This window comes from Berghia stephanieae, chromosome 6 (genome assembly GCF_034508935.2).
Source record: "Berghia stephanieae isolate SIO BIC M18660-M18661 chromosome 6, UCSD_Bste_1.3, whole genome shotgun sequence".
NCBI classification, from domain to species: domain Eukaryota; kingdom Metazoa; phylum Mollusca; class Gastropoda; order Nudibranchia; family Aeolidiidae; genus Berghia; species Berghia stephanieae.
This window is the reverse complement of record NC_088365.1, coordinates 68627829-68645328: the sequence shown is the minus strand read 5'-3', so window position 1 is coordinate 68645328 and position 17500 is coordinate 68627829. Positions and strand designations below refer to the sequence as shown.

Below are 17500 nucleotides of genomic sequence, written 5' to 3'. Positions count from 1 at the left end.
GTCCAGAACGTGAAAACTGGCCTATATTTATCCCCGCAGGTAGAATGCACCGCTTGGATTTCATTGTCAGTCAGGCTATATGACAGATTTCGTAAAATCGTTCCTTTTTACACTGCAATTGCTGACCATACACTTCTTCTATATTTTTCTATTTTATATGGATATAACGGCCACATTTTCATCTTCAAGACGCAATTATTTTCATTGATATCAAGGAATGGTGAGTATACTTTATTCTTTCTTGAAAAATGTATATTTTTCTATTTAAAATTAACCTGAAAAATATTTTTAATTGTTTAAAAAATTCAAATTGATGTTATCTGAGTTTTGTTACCCTAACACATGGTAGTAAACATAAGAGTAATAATCTACTTTTAATATAGCATTTATTTCAATGATTTGTAATGACCGGTTTCGGCACAATGAATGTGTAAACACATCTTGTCAAATTCTTTGTTGGCTAACAAAATAGTCCCGTATTCAGACAAACTCCTGAGACATAAGCACACGAGTCCAATTGTGATGATAACGTTATTGTTGTTGTTTTATGATGATGATGATGATGATGATGATGATGATGATGATGATGATGATGATGATGATGATGATGATGATAGCGCAGGAATAGTAGTAGTAGTAATTGTAGTAGTAGTAGTAGTAGTAGTAGTAGTAGTAGTAGTAGTAGTAGTAGTAGTAGTAGTAGTAGTAGTAGTAGTAGTAGTAGTAGTAGTACACACACACTCAGAGAGAGAGAGAGAGAGAGAGAGAGAGAGGGAGGGAGCGCGCGCGCGCGTGTGTGTGTGTGTGTGTGTATATATAAAACTCATGTACGCACATTTTTAGCACGGAACGATTTTTATTGCTTGTTCAGTCAAGTTCTCATGATTTCTCTGTGAAAATTGAACTTTGAACCTATAACTTTCACACCGATTTGCCATTCCGTCTTCACGATTCGCACCTTCCCTCGATATTCTTCTACATCGCCCGTTGGTACAGTCAACGGGCGTGAGAAAAGAGGGTAGATAGATATATTATGACATCATCAAAAAGCGATGTGATCAAAGGTGGCGGATGATTGTGTAACATCAAAAGCCCGGTGGACTGCGCTACAAGGCCGAAGTTTCGAGAGTATATAAGGTCCAATTTTTATTCTGTGCTGCACAGTTGTCTGCCCAGAAAACAATGTGATCTTTCTCTGAGGATTCCATTGCCTTCAGGTAGGATGATGCCACATCTGCTGCATTTCTCCCAGCAATCGCCTCATGCCATAAAACTACTAGGTCAGGGCCATCAGTTAACCGAGCAAACGTCTCGTTGAAGACAACTAACCTGCTAATAAAAAAAATTCTGTTTTGTAGTCATCTTCGGTAACAAGATTATTTTTTGCATGTCTGCAGTAAAGATATCTGTGTCTTCACTGCTTCCACTTGACATGGACCTATACTCCTCTCTGGCCTCATTCGCCCTTCTTATGTGGTCGTCGTAATCAACCTTCCCAAGGCAAATGTCACAATCAGCAGGCATATGACTCTCCTCACTGTCATTTTCATTGTGGACCTTGAAGGGTAGTCAAAAGATATCTTCTGCTTTTCAAAGATGGTTCTATATGTTTCGTAACAACCCTGTCCTCCTTTACTTTTAAAGTTGTTATACATCTCTGAGATTGACAAGTAACAGTCCAGGTATCTCCTCTTAGGGGCATGTTCTAGACGATAGTGGCTCGTTGATGGATTGTACGAGTTGATGTGATCAATTATCTTGTCATGATCCAATTTATTTGTAGGCTGTCCTTTCCCCCTACCATCTTCAATTAAAGGAAATATGTCTTGTGATCTACCTTTCCTTTCCAGAAAGCTTGTGATGATGTCATCTGTTTTCATGCCCAAAGTTGACATAAACATGAATTTACATACAGATATTTTACTACCATTTTCACTGGAAAGGCTGTATGAAACTGACTTGGTTTTGCTTCCCTTTCCAGTTTTTGGTACATCAATTTTTAGGTGACCATCTAAAAAAAGCGATCTTTGACTGAAATCTAAACTCCAAAAATTGTTCAGAATTGTCTTTCTTTGGTCATCAGTGAAGGTATGTCAGGTAGCAGCCTTTCTACATTTTGAGGAACAGAGCGGAAGAAGTTTCTTTGTTATAAGATTATGGCTGATTTTGCTTGAGGGTGTTCGACGTCGTTTTAAGGATGTGGGTTGACAGCCTAGGGGCAGTGAAAGAGGAGGAGATGGGGAATAAATCACAATGTAAAAGACACATTCCTTCAAGCACAAATATCAAATGTTACCAATGAGTCAACATTCCTGTTTTGTCATCCTTAAAAATATGGTCGTGTATAAAAAATGAGAAAAAGGCAACGAGAACAACAACCTTGTGTAGCATTCTAAATGCGGCTATGTGGTCTAGTGGTATGACACTTGCTTTCGGATCGGAAGATCCTGGGTTCGAGCCTTGCTCGGTGCGTAATTGAGTCCTTGAAAAAGACTCTTTACTCACATTCTCTCACTGTACTCATGTGTAAAATAAGTACCTGGCTGTTAACAGCGTTATCTCCATCCAAAAAAAATTGTAATTTCGCCTAACAGGCGTCATGTCCCGTCCTTCATGTTGGGGGTTGCTGTTGACCAGGGACCCCTTATAAAGCGCTTTGAGCATGTTTAGTGGAGATTACGCTATATAAAAGCTCAATATTAATTTTAATTTTTCAATAATCAATATTATTCTATATGCTGTAATGTTCATTTCACAAACTGTGCTAGACTTCTACGAAAATAATTATAGAACTTTTTAAACACTATACTCACCAGTAATTCAATTTAAAATATACTGCAAAACAAACATCTTTCACAGAATTTATTACTAGTACAATAAAGGAAACTGGAATATGAATGGTACTTACTTTGCTCAGCATCCAATTGTTGTGATTCTGAATTTAGTCCTGGTTCATTTTGTTGTTCAGTAATTTGAGGATTGGAGTCTTGGACTGCAGACACAAAATGTAAAAAAAATGTCAATAACTGGAATATCTTGACTGAAAAAACAACATTATACACTATTTACACAAGTATCGTACCGTAATCCAATTTAAAATATACTGCAAAACAGAAATCTTTAACTGAATTTGTGACTAGTACAATAAAGGAAACTGGAATATGAATGGCACTGACATATTTTGATTAAAAACAATTTTTACACATATACACCAGTAATTTTATTTAAAATATATTGCAAAACAGAAACTTTAACTGAATTTGTGACTAGTACAATAGGGGAAACTGGAATATGAATGGTACTTACTTTGCTCAGCATCCAATTGTTGTGATTCTGAATTTAGTCATGGTTCATTTTCTTGTTCATTAATGTGAAGATTGGAGTCTTGGACTGCAGACACAAAATGTAAAAAAAAAGTCAATAACAGGAATATCTTGACTAAAAAAAACATTATACACTATTTACACAAGTAATCCAATTTAAAATATACTGCAAAACAGAAATCTTTAACTGAATTTGTGACTAGTATAATAAAGGAAATTGGAATATGAATGGTACTTACTTTGCTCAGCATCTAATTGTTGTGATTCTGAATTTAGTCCTGGTTCATTTTCTTGTTCATTAATGTGAGGATTGGAGTCTTTGACTGCAGACACAGAATGTAAAAAAAAGTCAATAACAGGAATATCTTGACTGAAAAAAAAACATTATACAATCTTTACACAAGTAATTCAATTTAAAATATACTGCAAAACAAAAATCTTTCACAGAATTTATTACTAGTACAATAAAGGAAACTGGAATATGAATGGTACTTACTTTGCTTAGCAAAGACTATGAAAAATGTTTTTTTCTCGTTTTGAGGAAAATTTTTGTCTGAACTCAAAGCCCTATCTCCACTGAGTAAAAATGTTTTTGAATTTTGAAAATCCATTCATAAATAAAACAGTTATGCAGTTTCAAAGGTGTCATTTATTTGGATGACTCACAAAGAGAAAAAAATACCGAAAATATGGGACGCTTTTTCTGCGTTTTATTCTGGTTTGTGGCTGTATCTCGCTCAATACGTAGAATTAGATGTTAAAACTTGGCAATTTTATGGCAAAATTATCAGAAAATATGATGAATACATCAGAAGAGTTCTAACTTGAATAGTTTTGGAGCTGTATGGCTAGGGTCAACTATAATTTTGTTTTAAAATATACATAATATTGATCATTAGGAACTTTTCCGAAGTGTAAGTTTGTGTCTACAACCCATACACATGACACGAAAAAAGCCTGCTAAATTATTATCAATCAGTCCCGTGAGACCATGGCTTATGTTATTTCTAGTATTTATTTGAGAGAGAGAGAGAGAGAGAGAGAGAGAGAGAGAGAGAGAGAGAGAGAGAGAGAGAGAGAGAGAGCGAGAGAGAGAGAGAGAGAGTGTGAGAGAGAGAGAGAGAGAGAGAGAGAGAGAGTTAATCTACTATCCATATGACATAACAATGAAACAATGCCTTAATTTTAAAAAAGCTCGCGAGGATTTGTGTCGTCAGTCACCGCGAACAAGTTGCCAGATGGCCACGTGTGTGGGTAAATATATAATTTTGTTTCTTTTATTAAATTTTATTCATCTATTTTTGTCTCAGTGACATTTATCCTAGTCTATTCAATTTTCTGTTTGTTAAAATTTAGTTCATATTAAGTGGGCCAGTCTTAATAGTGAAAGCCATATGATTTTCTATTTAGCCACTTTTGAAGTCGAATTTGGTAAGGTTATAGTCTAGCCATCTGGCAGCCTTGCCTCGCTCACGTCATTTTCGTGTCGTGCGATGAGGAAACAAAATGGCCGTCTCCATATTTTCACCCATTGAAATGCAAATTGGGTTGATGTTTTGTAAGAATACGGGAAAAGTACTTATCATAATCCAATGAAATTTGAAATATGAATAGAAGAAATGTGCATATATAACCTTGTGAGCGACAAAATCTCTCCTCTTTGTAGTTTTAGAAATATTGTACTCCAAAGAGTAAAAATCTATTTTTAACGGTTTTCTGGTAATTGTACGAGTTTTGTCGCTTGACATTATCTATAATGACCTTTTTTCTAACTGTGTGCCAACTTTCAGTCAAATTCATCGATAAACAGCGTCGTAATTAATTTTTTAAAATAGCATGTACGGGACGGCTTCGTCCCATATTTTGTCGCGAATTTGGGCACTTCGTGAGCAAAAAAGAGGCCCAAAGATTTGTGCGGGATAGTCCTTGCTACTTTGCTCAGCATCCAATTGTTGTGATTCTGAATTTAGTCCTGGTTCATTTTGTTGTACAGTAATTTGAGGATTGGAGTCTTGGACTGCAGACACAAAATGTTAAAAAAAATGTCAATAACTGAAATATCTTGACTGAAAAAACAACATTATACACTATTTACACAAGTATCGTACCGTAATCCAATTTAAAATATACTGCAAAACAGAAATCTTTAACTGAATTTGTGACTAGTACAATAAAGGAAACTGGAATATGAATGGCACTGAAATATTTTGATTAAAAACAATTTTTACACATATACACCAGTAATTTTATTTAAAATATATTGCAAAACAGAAACTTTAACTGAATTTGTGACTAGTACAATAGGGGAAACTGGAATATGAATGGTATTTACTTTGCTCAGCATCCAATTGTTGTGATTCTGAATTTAGTCCTGGTTCATTTTGTTGTACAGTAATTTGAGGATTGGAGTCTTGGACTGCAGACACAAAATGTAAAAAAAATGTCAATAACAGGAATATCTTGACTGAAAAAACAAACATTATACACTATTTACACAAGTAATCCAATTTAAAATATACTGCAAAACAGAAATCTTTAACTGAATTTTAGACTAGTACAATAAAGGAAACTGGATTATAAATGGCACTGAAATTTTTTGATTGAAAACAATTTTTACACACTATATACACCAGTAATTTTATTTAAAATATACTGCAAAACAGAAATCTTTAACTGAATTTGTGACTAGTATAATAAAGGAAATTGGAATATAAATGGTACTTACTTTGCTCAGTATCCAATTGTTGTGATTCTGAATTTAGTCCTGGTTCATTTTGTTGTTCAGTAATGTGAGGATTGGAGTCTTGGACTGCAGACACAAAATATGAAAAAAAAACCCAATGTCAATAGTCAATAACAGGAATATTTTGATTGAAATGTTTAAACACACTATTCTTACCAGAAACTCAATTAGAAATTCTTATAAATTAGGTGATTGTCTAAACAAAGTTTCAAATTAAAAGGAAAAAAATCTCAAATAAGCTTTGTGAAAATGAGAAAAATAAACAACTTGAAGAAGTCAGTACAAGACTATTATTGAACAATAGATGTCATTTCTGTAACACTGCATTTACCAATCAGAAGCATTTACATCTGAAAATAAAGAAAATTAAAAATCAAACGAGATTGAAGAACACTCACTTGTTTCAGATTCATCAGAGTAGGGCACAAAGTCTGGTCCTTGATCACCAGTGAGAAAACCTTGCTCCTGACTGTTAGTGTTTCTGAGATTAAGCCATTCATTGACCCATGCACCTGTAATCGTACAAAAAGACATAAAACCCATAATAGACTCTAATGGATAAATATAACCTCATTACAAAAATTAAGTGTGTGTTCAAAACCACATAATGCCTAACGCATTATAAACTACAGGCTACAGACAGGGTCATTCAGATTTATCACTAAGTAAGTAAGACTAAAGACGACTTAGATTAGGACCCACTTTTCAACAATAAAAACTACTAAGGAATCTAAATCTTTAAGACAATTACAAGTTTTGCCAGTATGGGTTGGAATAATATTAAAATAACAACATATAAAAACTTTTTTTAAAACGAAACAGAAACTTAAAGTTATAGTGTTAGTCTAACTCTAACAACAATCATCAATCGAGTGCATGAAAAGTCGTAAGCATCTTGTTTACTCACTTGATGTGTATTCTTCTTGAGGAAGGAGCCGTCGTAACGGTTGGAGTTCTGTATACATTTTTACTTCATGTTTCTTGCGGCTGTTTGGTGGATTTGATGCATATTTCAATACTCTGGCATTTGTTTTCTTTTGATTTTGTTTCGATAGCGAAAGTTCTACAAGCATCTTTCCTCTGGACGCCGCCATTTTGTCACTTGGATCACGTGATTAATTCCGCCAATGAGACCCCAGCAAATTTAGCTTGCTAGGTTTTACCTCTGTTTAACCGTTGCCCATTCTCACTTAACTACAGACTTAACAACTGTGATCGGAGTTAGATGACAGAGGTAAAACCTAGTAAATGAAAGTAAAATGGTAAAACCTAGTAAGTTTCTTAGATACTAGGTTTTACCTATGTTTTAAAGGGAAATTGTTCAAGTTACTAGGTAATGCCGTAAAATATTTCCGAATCTACAAGGACTTTACCAATAAGCTTTAGTATGGAGGTCACTAAAGTTCCCCATATTACATTTCTGAGTCAAACTCATTTTTTCAAAAATTCAGAGTTACTAGGTTTTACCTTTGGACGGTAGACTACTACTACTGCTGATACTACTATTACGACTAATACTACTACTACTACTACTACTACTACTACTACTACTACTACTACTACTACTACTACTACTACTACTACTACTACTACTACTACTACTAAACTCCTTGTATTACGGGTGTTTGAGTAAAAGGAAGAAAAAGAAGAAGGAGAAGAAGAAGAAGAAGAAGAAGAAGAAGAAGAAGAAGAAGAAGAAGAAGAAGAAGAAGAAGAAGAAGAAGAAGAAGAAGAAGAAGAAGAAGAAGAAGAAGAAGAAGAAGAAGAAGAAGAAGAAGAAGAAGAAGAAGAAGAAGAAGAAGAAGAAGAAGAAGAACAACAACAACAACAACAACAACAACAACAACAACAACATATATGTTGACAAAGGAATATGTATAAAATACAGATAACGATATCTTTCCAACGACCTTAAACAATAATCATATCGATAACAATGACATATAAAGAAAATATAACTTTTAAGTGATAACTAAACAAACAATGTGAAGAATGTCTTTCTTATCGAATCCTCAATATCACCCATCATTTATGCACCGTATTATATAGGATTGGAGTTCACGCTTAAGATCTATTGTAAATTAATAGTGAACAAGAATGTATTGCCATCAATAAAACGCATTATCACATATAACATAGACAGTGAGGCAAAGAGAGAAAATGGGTGTTGAATGAATGTCCGTAATTCACATGTAAAGTAATATAAACAAAAGAAATATCCATACTCGGACATCATCTCATTCATCTATGGTGTTTAATTCATCCTGTTTTGTTGATAAAGGGGACACCCGAAACGTTCATTCGATCTGTTTTTGTAATTAAATTGAAGCTTACATTCAACTTCACGTTATTATTTATAACTGTTTAGTGAAATCTTAACATTTCAAACAGTCCTGACATTGTAGCGTTTTGAACCGTCAAATTACAAATGTTATCGTTATTTTTACCGTTATCGCTCGTGCCCTAATCAATAAGAAATCTCTATGTCAAGACGTGAAAGCGCTTTTCATACAATAAATACAACTTTTACAGATAAAAAATACTCAAACACTTACACCTGCTCTTATACATTAATCAGAAACACATATACACACAGACATACACACTGACACACAATCATACACACACAGTCACACAACCATACACACAGACACACACATACACACAACCATACACACACAGACACCCAACCACACACACAGTTACACAACCATACACACAGACATACACACTGACACACAATCATACACACACAGACACACAACCATACACACAGACACACACATACACACAACCATACACACACAGATACACAATCATACACACACAGACACACAACCATACACACACAGACACCCAACCACACACACAGTTACACAACCATACACACAGACACACACATACACACAACCATACACACACAGACACCCAACCACACACACAGATACACAACCATACATACAGACACACACATACACACAACCATACACACACAGATACACAACCATACACACAGACACACACATACACACAACCATACACACACAGATACACAATCATACACACACAGACACACAACCATACACACAAATACACACAATCATACACACACAGACACACAACCATACACACACAGATACACAATCATACACACACAGACACACAACCATACACACACAGATACACAATCATACACACACAGACACACAACCACACACACAGACACACAATCATACACACACAGACACACAACCACACACACACACAGACACACAATCATACACACACAGACACACAACCATAAACACACAGACATACACACATACACACAATCATACACACACAGATACACAACCATACATAGACAGACACACAAGCACACACACAGATACACACAGACACACAACCATACACACACAGACACACACTTACACACAACCATACACACACAGATACACAATCATACACACACAGACACACACTTACACACAACCATACACACACAGATACACAATCATACACACACAGATACACAACCATACATAGACAGACACACAAGCACACACACAGATACACACAGACACACAACCATACACACACAGACACACACTTACACACAACCATACACACACAGACACACAACCATACACACACAGACATACACACAGACACACAACCACACACACACATATACACAACCATAAACACACAGACACACACACAGAGACACACAACCACACACAGTTACACAACCATACACACAGACACACACACAGACACACAACCATACACACACAGACACACATAGATACACAACCACACACACAGATACACAACAATACACACACATACAGAGATACACAACCATACACACAGACACACACAGACACACAACCATACACACAACCATACACACACAAATGCACACGCACATAAAAGGCGATTAAGTTTAATAAGAGATAATCATATGAAATGATAGATAATTATTTACAAAAGCTATTTATCAATTAAGAAGAGTTGTCTTACAAAACTCCCTAACTCCGGTTTTCTCAATATTGATATATTGATGATTTTTTCCCTTAAAAAGTTCTAATTCTACTTTAATTCGATCTATAATTATTTTCATATTTAAACCACATATTCACACAAATCTAGGGGAAATTCTTGTGCCAAATGATGCTTAAAATAAAGCACCTAAACGTTTTAATTTATCTCATGGAGGACAAATCTAAAAGAGAATAAAAATTGACATAACGAGTTTTAGAAAATCAGCCTTCGACTGTTGTTTCTTCAACATGAGCTAGTATCATAGTTGTAGTTAGGTTTAGAGTTGCACTCTATTCGCGAGTGAGACTTGTAGTTGCGGTCATACACGTGTATGTGTTAGAAACACGTACTATAATACCATTGATTATAAAATCAATTATAATCACCATAATGGCTTCATCAAATAATATAATATATTTGCCACATTTCATGGCTGTGTTTCTTGTGATATGGAACTGTGGATTTGGTAGGTTTTTTGTATCGCATTCTTCTTCTTCTTCTTCTTCTTCTTCTTCTTCTTCTTCTTCTTCTTCTTCTTCTTCTTCTTCTTCTTCTTCTTCTTCTTCTTCCTCCTCCTCCTCCTCCTCCTCCTCCTTCTCATTCTTCTTCTTTTTTTTGTTCAACTCACCGTTTGTTTTGTTTTTTGGGTTTTTTGTGGCTATATGGACCTGTAGTATGACACTTGCCTTCGAACTTACATTTTCTCAACGCACTCAAGTGTAAAATGAGTACCTGGGCATTAACAGCTTTGTCTCTGTCGGAAGATAAAAACAGGCGCCATGACTCGTATTAGATGTTAAGTAAGTGTTGCTGTTTGCTATGGATCCATTATAGAGTACGTTGAGCACGTTTAATGGGTATTGCGCAAACGTTATATAGTTTTTTTTTCTTTTCTAAAAACTTGGTTTATGACGATATCTTTGGTCAGTATCAACTATGAATTTACAAATGCTACAATTAGTGTGAGGCTACGTCTTTACGAATTCCCTCACATCGTGTCCGGCTTTCTGTCATTTTCTCAGCTTCTCTCCTTGTTAAACCTTTAGGTTTCGAAGCTCCATCATTGCACTCCTCCAGCTCTGTTGCCTGTATGGCTATGAGTTTAGAAAGTCTGAGAGCAGTGTCAGGCTATGAGTTTAGAAAGTCTGTGAGCAGTGTTAGGCTATGAGTTTAGAAAGTCTGAGAGCAGTGTCAGGCTATGAGTTTAGAAAGACTGAGAACAGTGTCAGGTTATGAGTTTACAAAGGCTGAAAGCAGTGTCACGCTATGAGTTTAGAAAGGCTGAGAGCAGTGTCACGCTATGAGTTTAGAAAGGCTGAGAGCAGTGTCACGCTATGAGTTTACAAAGGCTGAGAGCAGTGTCACGCTATGAGTTTAGAAAGGCTGAGAGCAGTGTTAGGCTATGAGTTTACAAAGGCTGAGAGCAGGGTTAGGTTATGAGTTTATGAAGGCTACATTTGAATGAAGTGACAACCAATGAAGGGAATATTACTTACAAAATCTCACTCCCAGGTTCCTCTCTTCGCCTAAATGTTGTTCCTGGTTATTTTAACACCATCACAACCAATGAAATTAATCTCACTTGCATTTCGGATGGTCCCGCCTACTGGGCGAATACAGTGGTCACACTGCAGATTATGAAGGTGGGCGAAAAACGGATAGTTGTGATTTCTCATAAAGGACTTGAAAAAGGACCGAATATGGGAAACAATATGAAAGTAAGCTATTTGCTGCTTCTCATTAATCTCTGTTTTAACCCTCTCCTTACGAATCAAAGGAAAATCGTCACATTCGTTACGATACAACCAGGACTTTTATCATTCAGATTTCTTTTGTATTGCTACGAGTATAATAACGTAATACAATGTTGTAGAGTTCAATTTGCTGATCAATATAATGCACATAATGTATTTGTTGCTTTTCTCTTTGAGTAATACAAAATCTATTTTTGTGTTGGGTTGGTGTGAAATTTTGGGAAAATTCTGAAAATGACAGATAAGATCGGGCTGGGGATCAACGTTGCTCCGAGCAGCAAAAGATACATATGTGACCATTCGCCTTAAAACGGTATTAAGTCGGGTGTGTTAAGATGTTGAAAATTTAAGTTATAGTCAGAAATATTAGACTTATTTTGAGTTTATATGATTTATTGAGGAGAATGGCGACTATATTTCTTGGTGCGAATGCCACCAATTTATATTTTTGACCAGTTTAACATTAAATTCGGCTTTTAAGCATGTGGTTTTTTCTGACATAAAACCGTTGAGACGACGGGTCACATAGTTGCAATGGACATAATACAGACTACCAAATCTAAAAGTGATAAAACTATTATTTATGTGCGTCTATGCGATGTATTGGAATGTCACACGCTTTCAAATCCAGGTCCTGGAATGCACATAGTAGAATCCTTAGAAGAAAAAAAAACCCAATTTTACTCACATTCTCTCATACTCAGGTGTAAAATGAGTAATTGATTGTTAATGACATGTTATCTCTGGCCAAAAATAAATTCTAATATCGCTTAACAGTCGTCAAGTTTAGTTCTACCTGTTACTTGTTGCTGTTGGTCAGGAACACCCAGTAAAGCACTTTGAGCACGTTTGACATTATTATTAATATTATTGTTATTATTATTATCATTATTATTATTATTATTATTATTATTATTATTATCATAATTATTATTATCATTATTATTTTTATCATTATTATTATTATTATTATTATTATTAATATTATTATTAGCATCATCATCATCATCATCATCATCATCATCATCATCATCATCATCATCATCATCATCATCATCATCATCATCATCATCATTATTATTATTATTATTATTATTATTATTATTATTATTATTATTATTATTATTATTATTATTATTATTATTATTATGATTATTATTATTATCATCATCATCATCATCATCATCATCATTATTATTATTATTATCATTATTATTATTATTATTATTATTATTATTATTATTATTATTATTATTATTATTATTATTATTATTATTATTATTTCCCCGTGTGGTATCCGGGGTCCCTCAACTGAGAGGGCCAAGAATAGCCCAACGCCAAGCCAGCGTGTCGTAAAAGGCGACTAATGGTGTGTGATTCCCCCATCTTTGAGTCACCTGGTCCTCCAGGTTGGGGGTTGGCAAAGGGTTAACACCCCTTTCCGTTAAACTCAAACCGTTACAGAAACACAGACAGACAAACCAAATCCTTTTTTTTTAGCTTAGGTGACCGAAGAGTTTCTGGAATTACAGAATTTATGAAGGACAACAGACAAAGCCGAAAGGACTCTGCTGACCCGATGACGTCTTCGCCAAACAAGCAGCTTCGAATTGCGTCGTGGAACGTTCGCACCATGTATGAAGCAGGAAAAAGCTCTCAAGTTGTGACTGAGATGAGAAGATACAGGCTGCATATACTTGGAGTAAGCGAAACCCACTGGATACAATCCGGACAGAAACACCTCAAGTCTGGGGAGAAGATTGTATATTCAGGGAGAGGGGACGGGACTCATACACAGGGAGTAGGAATAATTCTAAGCAAGTTTGCCCAGAAGTCACTGAGAGGATGGGAACAATGCGGAGAAAGGATCATCATGGCGTCCTTTACAACACGGAGTAAGAAGATCAGCATGAACATTGTACAGATCTATGCCCCAACAAATGATGCAACAGATGAGGACAAAGATACATTTTATGGTCTGCTACAACAAGTCATTGACAAGTTGCCAAGGAAAGACATCAACATATTGATGGGAGATGCTAATGCAAAAGTGGGACAGGATAACGTAGGCTATGAAAGTATCATGGGACGTCATGGCATGGGAGAAATGAATGATAATGGTGAGAGATTTTCAAATTTCTGTGCATTCAACAGTTTGGTGATTGGAGGATCAGTGTTCCCCCATAAGAGGATCCACAAAGCAACTTGGGTCTCACCAGATGGTGTGACAGAGAATCAGATTGATCATTTTTGTATCTCTCGTAGATTCAGACGTTCATTGGAAGATGTGACAGTACGGAGAGGGGCAGATGTTGGATCAGACCAACACCTGCTATTGGCAAAGCTTAAGCTCCGACTCAGAAAACACGGGGCCAGATCACATACAAGAAGAAAATTCGAGGTGAATGCACTTGATGGGGAAAAGAATGAGGAATTCAAACTACAATTGAGTAATAGATTCCAACCTCTTACTGAGCTCGAGGAGGACATAGATGTAGAGTCACATTGGGCAAAGATCAAGAAAGTCTATATAACAACTTGCCACGAGGTATTGGGGGTAAAGAAATCGGAACATAAAGAATGGATAAGTCCAACCACCTTGGACCTCATTGAAAAGAGGAGAACAAGGAAGGAACAAGTGAATGCAAGCCGAACAAGGGCTTCAAGACTGGATGCACAAGAGCAGTATCGAGCCATAGCTAAGGAAGTCAAAAGATCTGTGAAGAAAGACAAGGAAGCATTCATGAACAGACTTGCAGAGAAAGCAGAAGCAGCAGCGACTGGAGGACACATGAGGATCCTTTATCAAACTACCAAGACACTTGCTGGAAAATATGGGAAACCAGAGGTACCAGTCAAAGACAAAGATGGGAAAACTATTTTTGGAAAAAAGGCTCAATCTGAACGATGGAGGGAACATTTCAACTGCCTTCTGAACAGACCACCACCAGACAACCAGCCAGAAATTTTGCCTGCAAGGAATGAGCTACCAATTAGCTGTGATCCACCATCGATAGCAGAGATTGTGGGTGCCATTAACAAGATGAAAAGGGGGAAAGCTGCTGGACCAGACCAGATTCCACCGGAGGCTCTAAAAGTTGATGCGGAAAGAAATGCTGAGGCCCTGCACCCACTATTTGAGAGAATCTGGAATGACGGGATATTCCCAAAGGATTGGAAGGAAGGGCATCTTATCAAGCTTCCAAAGAAAGGGGACCTCAGTAATTGTAATAATTATTGAGGCATCACTCTTCTTTCTATCCCAGGAAAGGTTTTCAACCGTATTATTTTAGAGAGAATTAAGAATGCAACAGATGCTAAACTGCGGGACGAACAGGCAGGTTTTCGGAAAAACCGTTCAACCACCGACCAGATTGCCTCTCTGCGAGTCATAGTGGAACAGTCTATAGAATGGAACTCTCCTCTTATTGTCAACTTTCTGGATTACGAGAAGGCTTTCGACAGTATTGACAGAGCAACATTGTGGATAATTCTGGCACATTATGGACTCCCTGAAAAGATAGTAAACCTCATTAAGGAAATGTATGAAGGATCAAGTTGCAGGGTTGTACATGAAGATCAGCTTACTGACAGCTTTGAAATTAAGACTGGTGTCAAGCAGGGATGCTTGCTCTCTCCATTCCTTTCATTCTTGCCATTGATTGGCTAATGAAGGAAACCTCCAAAGGGAGAAGAAATGGGATACAGTGGACCCCCTGGACACAGTTGGATGATCTGGATTTTGCAGATGATCTGGCTCTTTTGTCCCACACCCAGGACCAGATGCAAGCAAAAACCACAATTATAAACAGCCTCTCGGAATCAATTGGTCTAAGAATTCACCCTGCAAAGTCAAAGGTCTTGAGGATAGGTACGCGTCAAAGGGAGCAGATCAAAGTAAAAGATCGGGAACTCGAAGATATAGACACTTTCTGCTATCTCGGAAGTATAATTGACAAGGATGGAGGCACGGAAGCAGAGGTGAAAGCACGAATAGGAAAGGCACAGGCTGCATTCACATCTTTGAACAGAGTTTGGAGAACTAAAGATATCTCCCTTCAACTAAAGCTAAGACTTTTCAACTCAAACGTGAAGTCTGTCCTACTGTATGGATGTGAAACTTGGAACGCATCACAGGCATGTATAAGGAGGGTACAGATTTTTGTAAACAGGTGCATGCGTAAGCTACTCAGAATAAAATGGATGGATAGAATAAAAAATGAAGAAGTATGGAAAAGAACACAGCAGAAACCAGTGGGAGAGGATATAGGAAGAAGACGATGGCGGTGGATTGGACACACGCTTAGAAAGAATGACTCAACTATAACAAAGAAAGTATTGGACTGGAACCCTCAGGGCAGAAGATCAAGGGAAGGCCACGAGGGACATGGAGAAGAATTAAAGAAGCTGATATACAGAGAAGTGGTAAGACCTGGAATGAGATAAAAAAGTTGGCTCGGGATAGAGAAGGATGGAAACTGTTTGTCTGTGGCCTATACCCTGACCCAGGGTGAAAAAGGCAATGATGATGCTGATTATTATTATTATTATTATTATTATTATTATTATTATTATTATTATTATTATTATTATTATTATTATTATTATTATTATTATTATTATTATTATTATTATTATTATTATTATTATTATTATTTATTATTATATTATTATTATTATTATTATTATTATTATTATTATTATTATTATTATTATTATTATTATTATTATTATTATTATTATTATTATTATTATTATTATTATTATTATTATTATTATTATTATTATTATTATTATTATTATTATTATTATTATTATTATTATTATTATTATTATTATTAATATTATTATTATTATTATTATTATTATTATTATTATTATTATTATTATTATTATTATTATTATTAATACAGGCATATGGACACCTTGATAAAGATGCGAGTAAGAGCTTTTTGAGGCTAACGATCAGTAACCCAGGACTAAACGATGCAGGCACCTATAAATGTTTGATGTTTTACATGGACGAGGCATTCCTGTTAAAGGAACAGGCAGTCAAGGCAAACATAACAGTTTCAAGTAAGAATCCATCTATATCTATTTATCTTTCTATACATCTCTCTATCGACACATACAAACACACACACACACACACACACACACACAAACAAGCATCAACACTGAGAAAAAGAAGAAAAACACGCGCCACTTATTAAATATCTGACTATAAGATGTAAAAATAGTATTTGATAGATAATAATTTAAATTTTAAATTTCTTAAACATATTTTTACAGCTGAAGACGTGTCTGAAATGATATCCCAGTTATATGAAAAAATGTCCAATTTGGAAAAAACAGAGACGAAACAAAAAGCTCTCATTGTCCACCAGAAGGATTTAATCCAGAAGCTACAGAAACAGCAGAGAGAACAGGATATCAACACACACGATCAAGGTAAAACTTGATCTTTTATATAGCGCAATATCCACTAACCGGGCTCAAAGCGCTTTACAAGAGGTCCTTAACTAACAGCAACAGATAACATGTAGAAGGAGACATGACGCCTGTTGGGCGATATTTAATTTTTTTCTGACAGAGACAACAATGTTAACGGCCAGGTACTCATTTTACACCTT

At 35.8% G+C, this 17500-nt stretch overlaps 2 protein-coding genes across 4 annotated transcripts in view; one reads left to right on the top strand and one right to left on the bottom strand.

The window, feature by feature from the left end:
* LOC144975518 (uncharacterized) overlaps positions 1-7160 on the bottom strand; it is an 8979-nt gene extending 1819 nt beyond the window's left edge. The window contains exons 1-7 of the mRNA XM_078919687.1: positions 6974-7160; positions 6465-6578; positions 6049-6132; positions 3563-5739; positions 3307-3390; positions 2909-2992; positions 1-2212 (exon numbers count right to left, since the gene is read on the bottom strand). The exon at positions 1-2212 is cut by the window's left edge and continues 1819 nt beyond it. Of these exons, the coding sequence (XP_078775813.1) occupies positions 5600-5739; positions 6049-6132; positions 6465-6578; positions 6974-7160 (525 nt within the window). The 3' untranslated portion in view covers positions 1-2212; positions 2909-2992; positions 3307-3390; positions 3563-5599. The remainder of the gene's footprint in view (positions 2213-2908; positions 2993-3306; positions 3391-3562; positions 5740-6048; positions 6133-6464; positions 6579-6973) is intronic.
* A 3245-nt stretch (positions 7161-10405) lies between these two features.
* LOC144975762 (uncharacterized) lies at positions 10406-17476 on the top strand. Of its 3 annotated transcripts, none has more exons than XM_078919949.1 (3): positions 10406-10579; positions 16781-16943; positions 17160-17476. In XM_078919949.1, exons 2-3 carry the CDS (start codon positions 16877-16879, stop codon positions 17327-17329), a joined length of 237 nt encoding a protein of 78 aa, XP_078776075.1. In that variant the 5' UTR covers positions 10406-10579; positions 16781-16876; the 3' UTR covers positions 17330-17476. The 3 variants fall into 3 exon arrangements, with proteins under 3 accessions (XP_078776075.1, XP_078776076.1, XP_078776074.1); XM_078919950.1 differs by lacking the exon at positions 10406-10579 and adding an exon at positions 10926-10948; XM_078919948.1 differs by lacking the exon at positions 10406-10579 and adding an exon at positions 11688-11831.
* Positions 17477-17500: the final 24 nt, after the last annotated feature.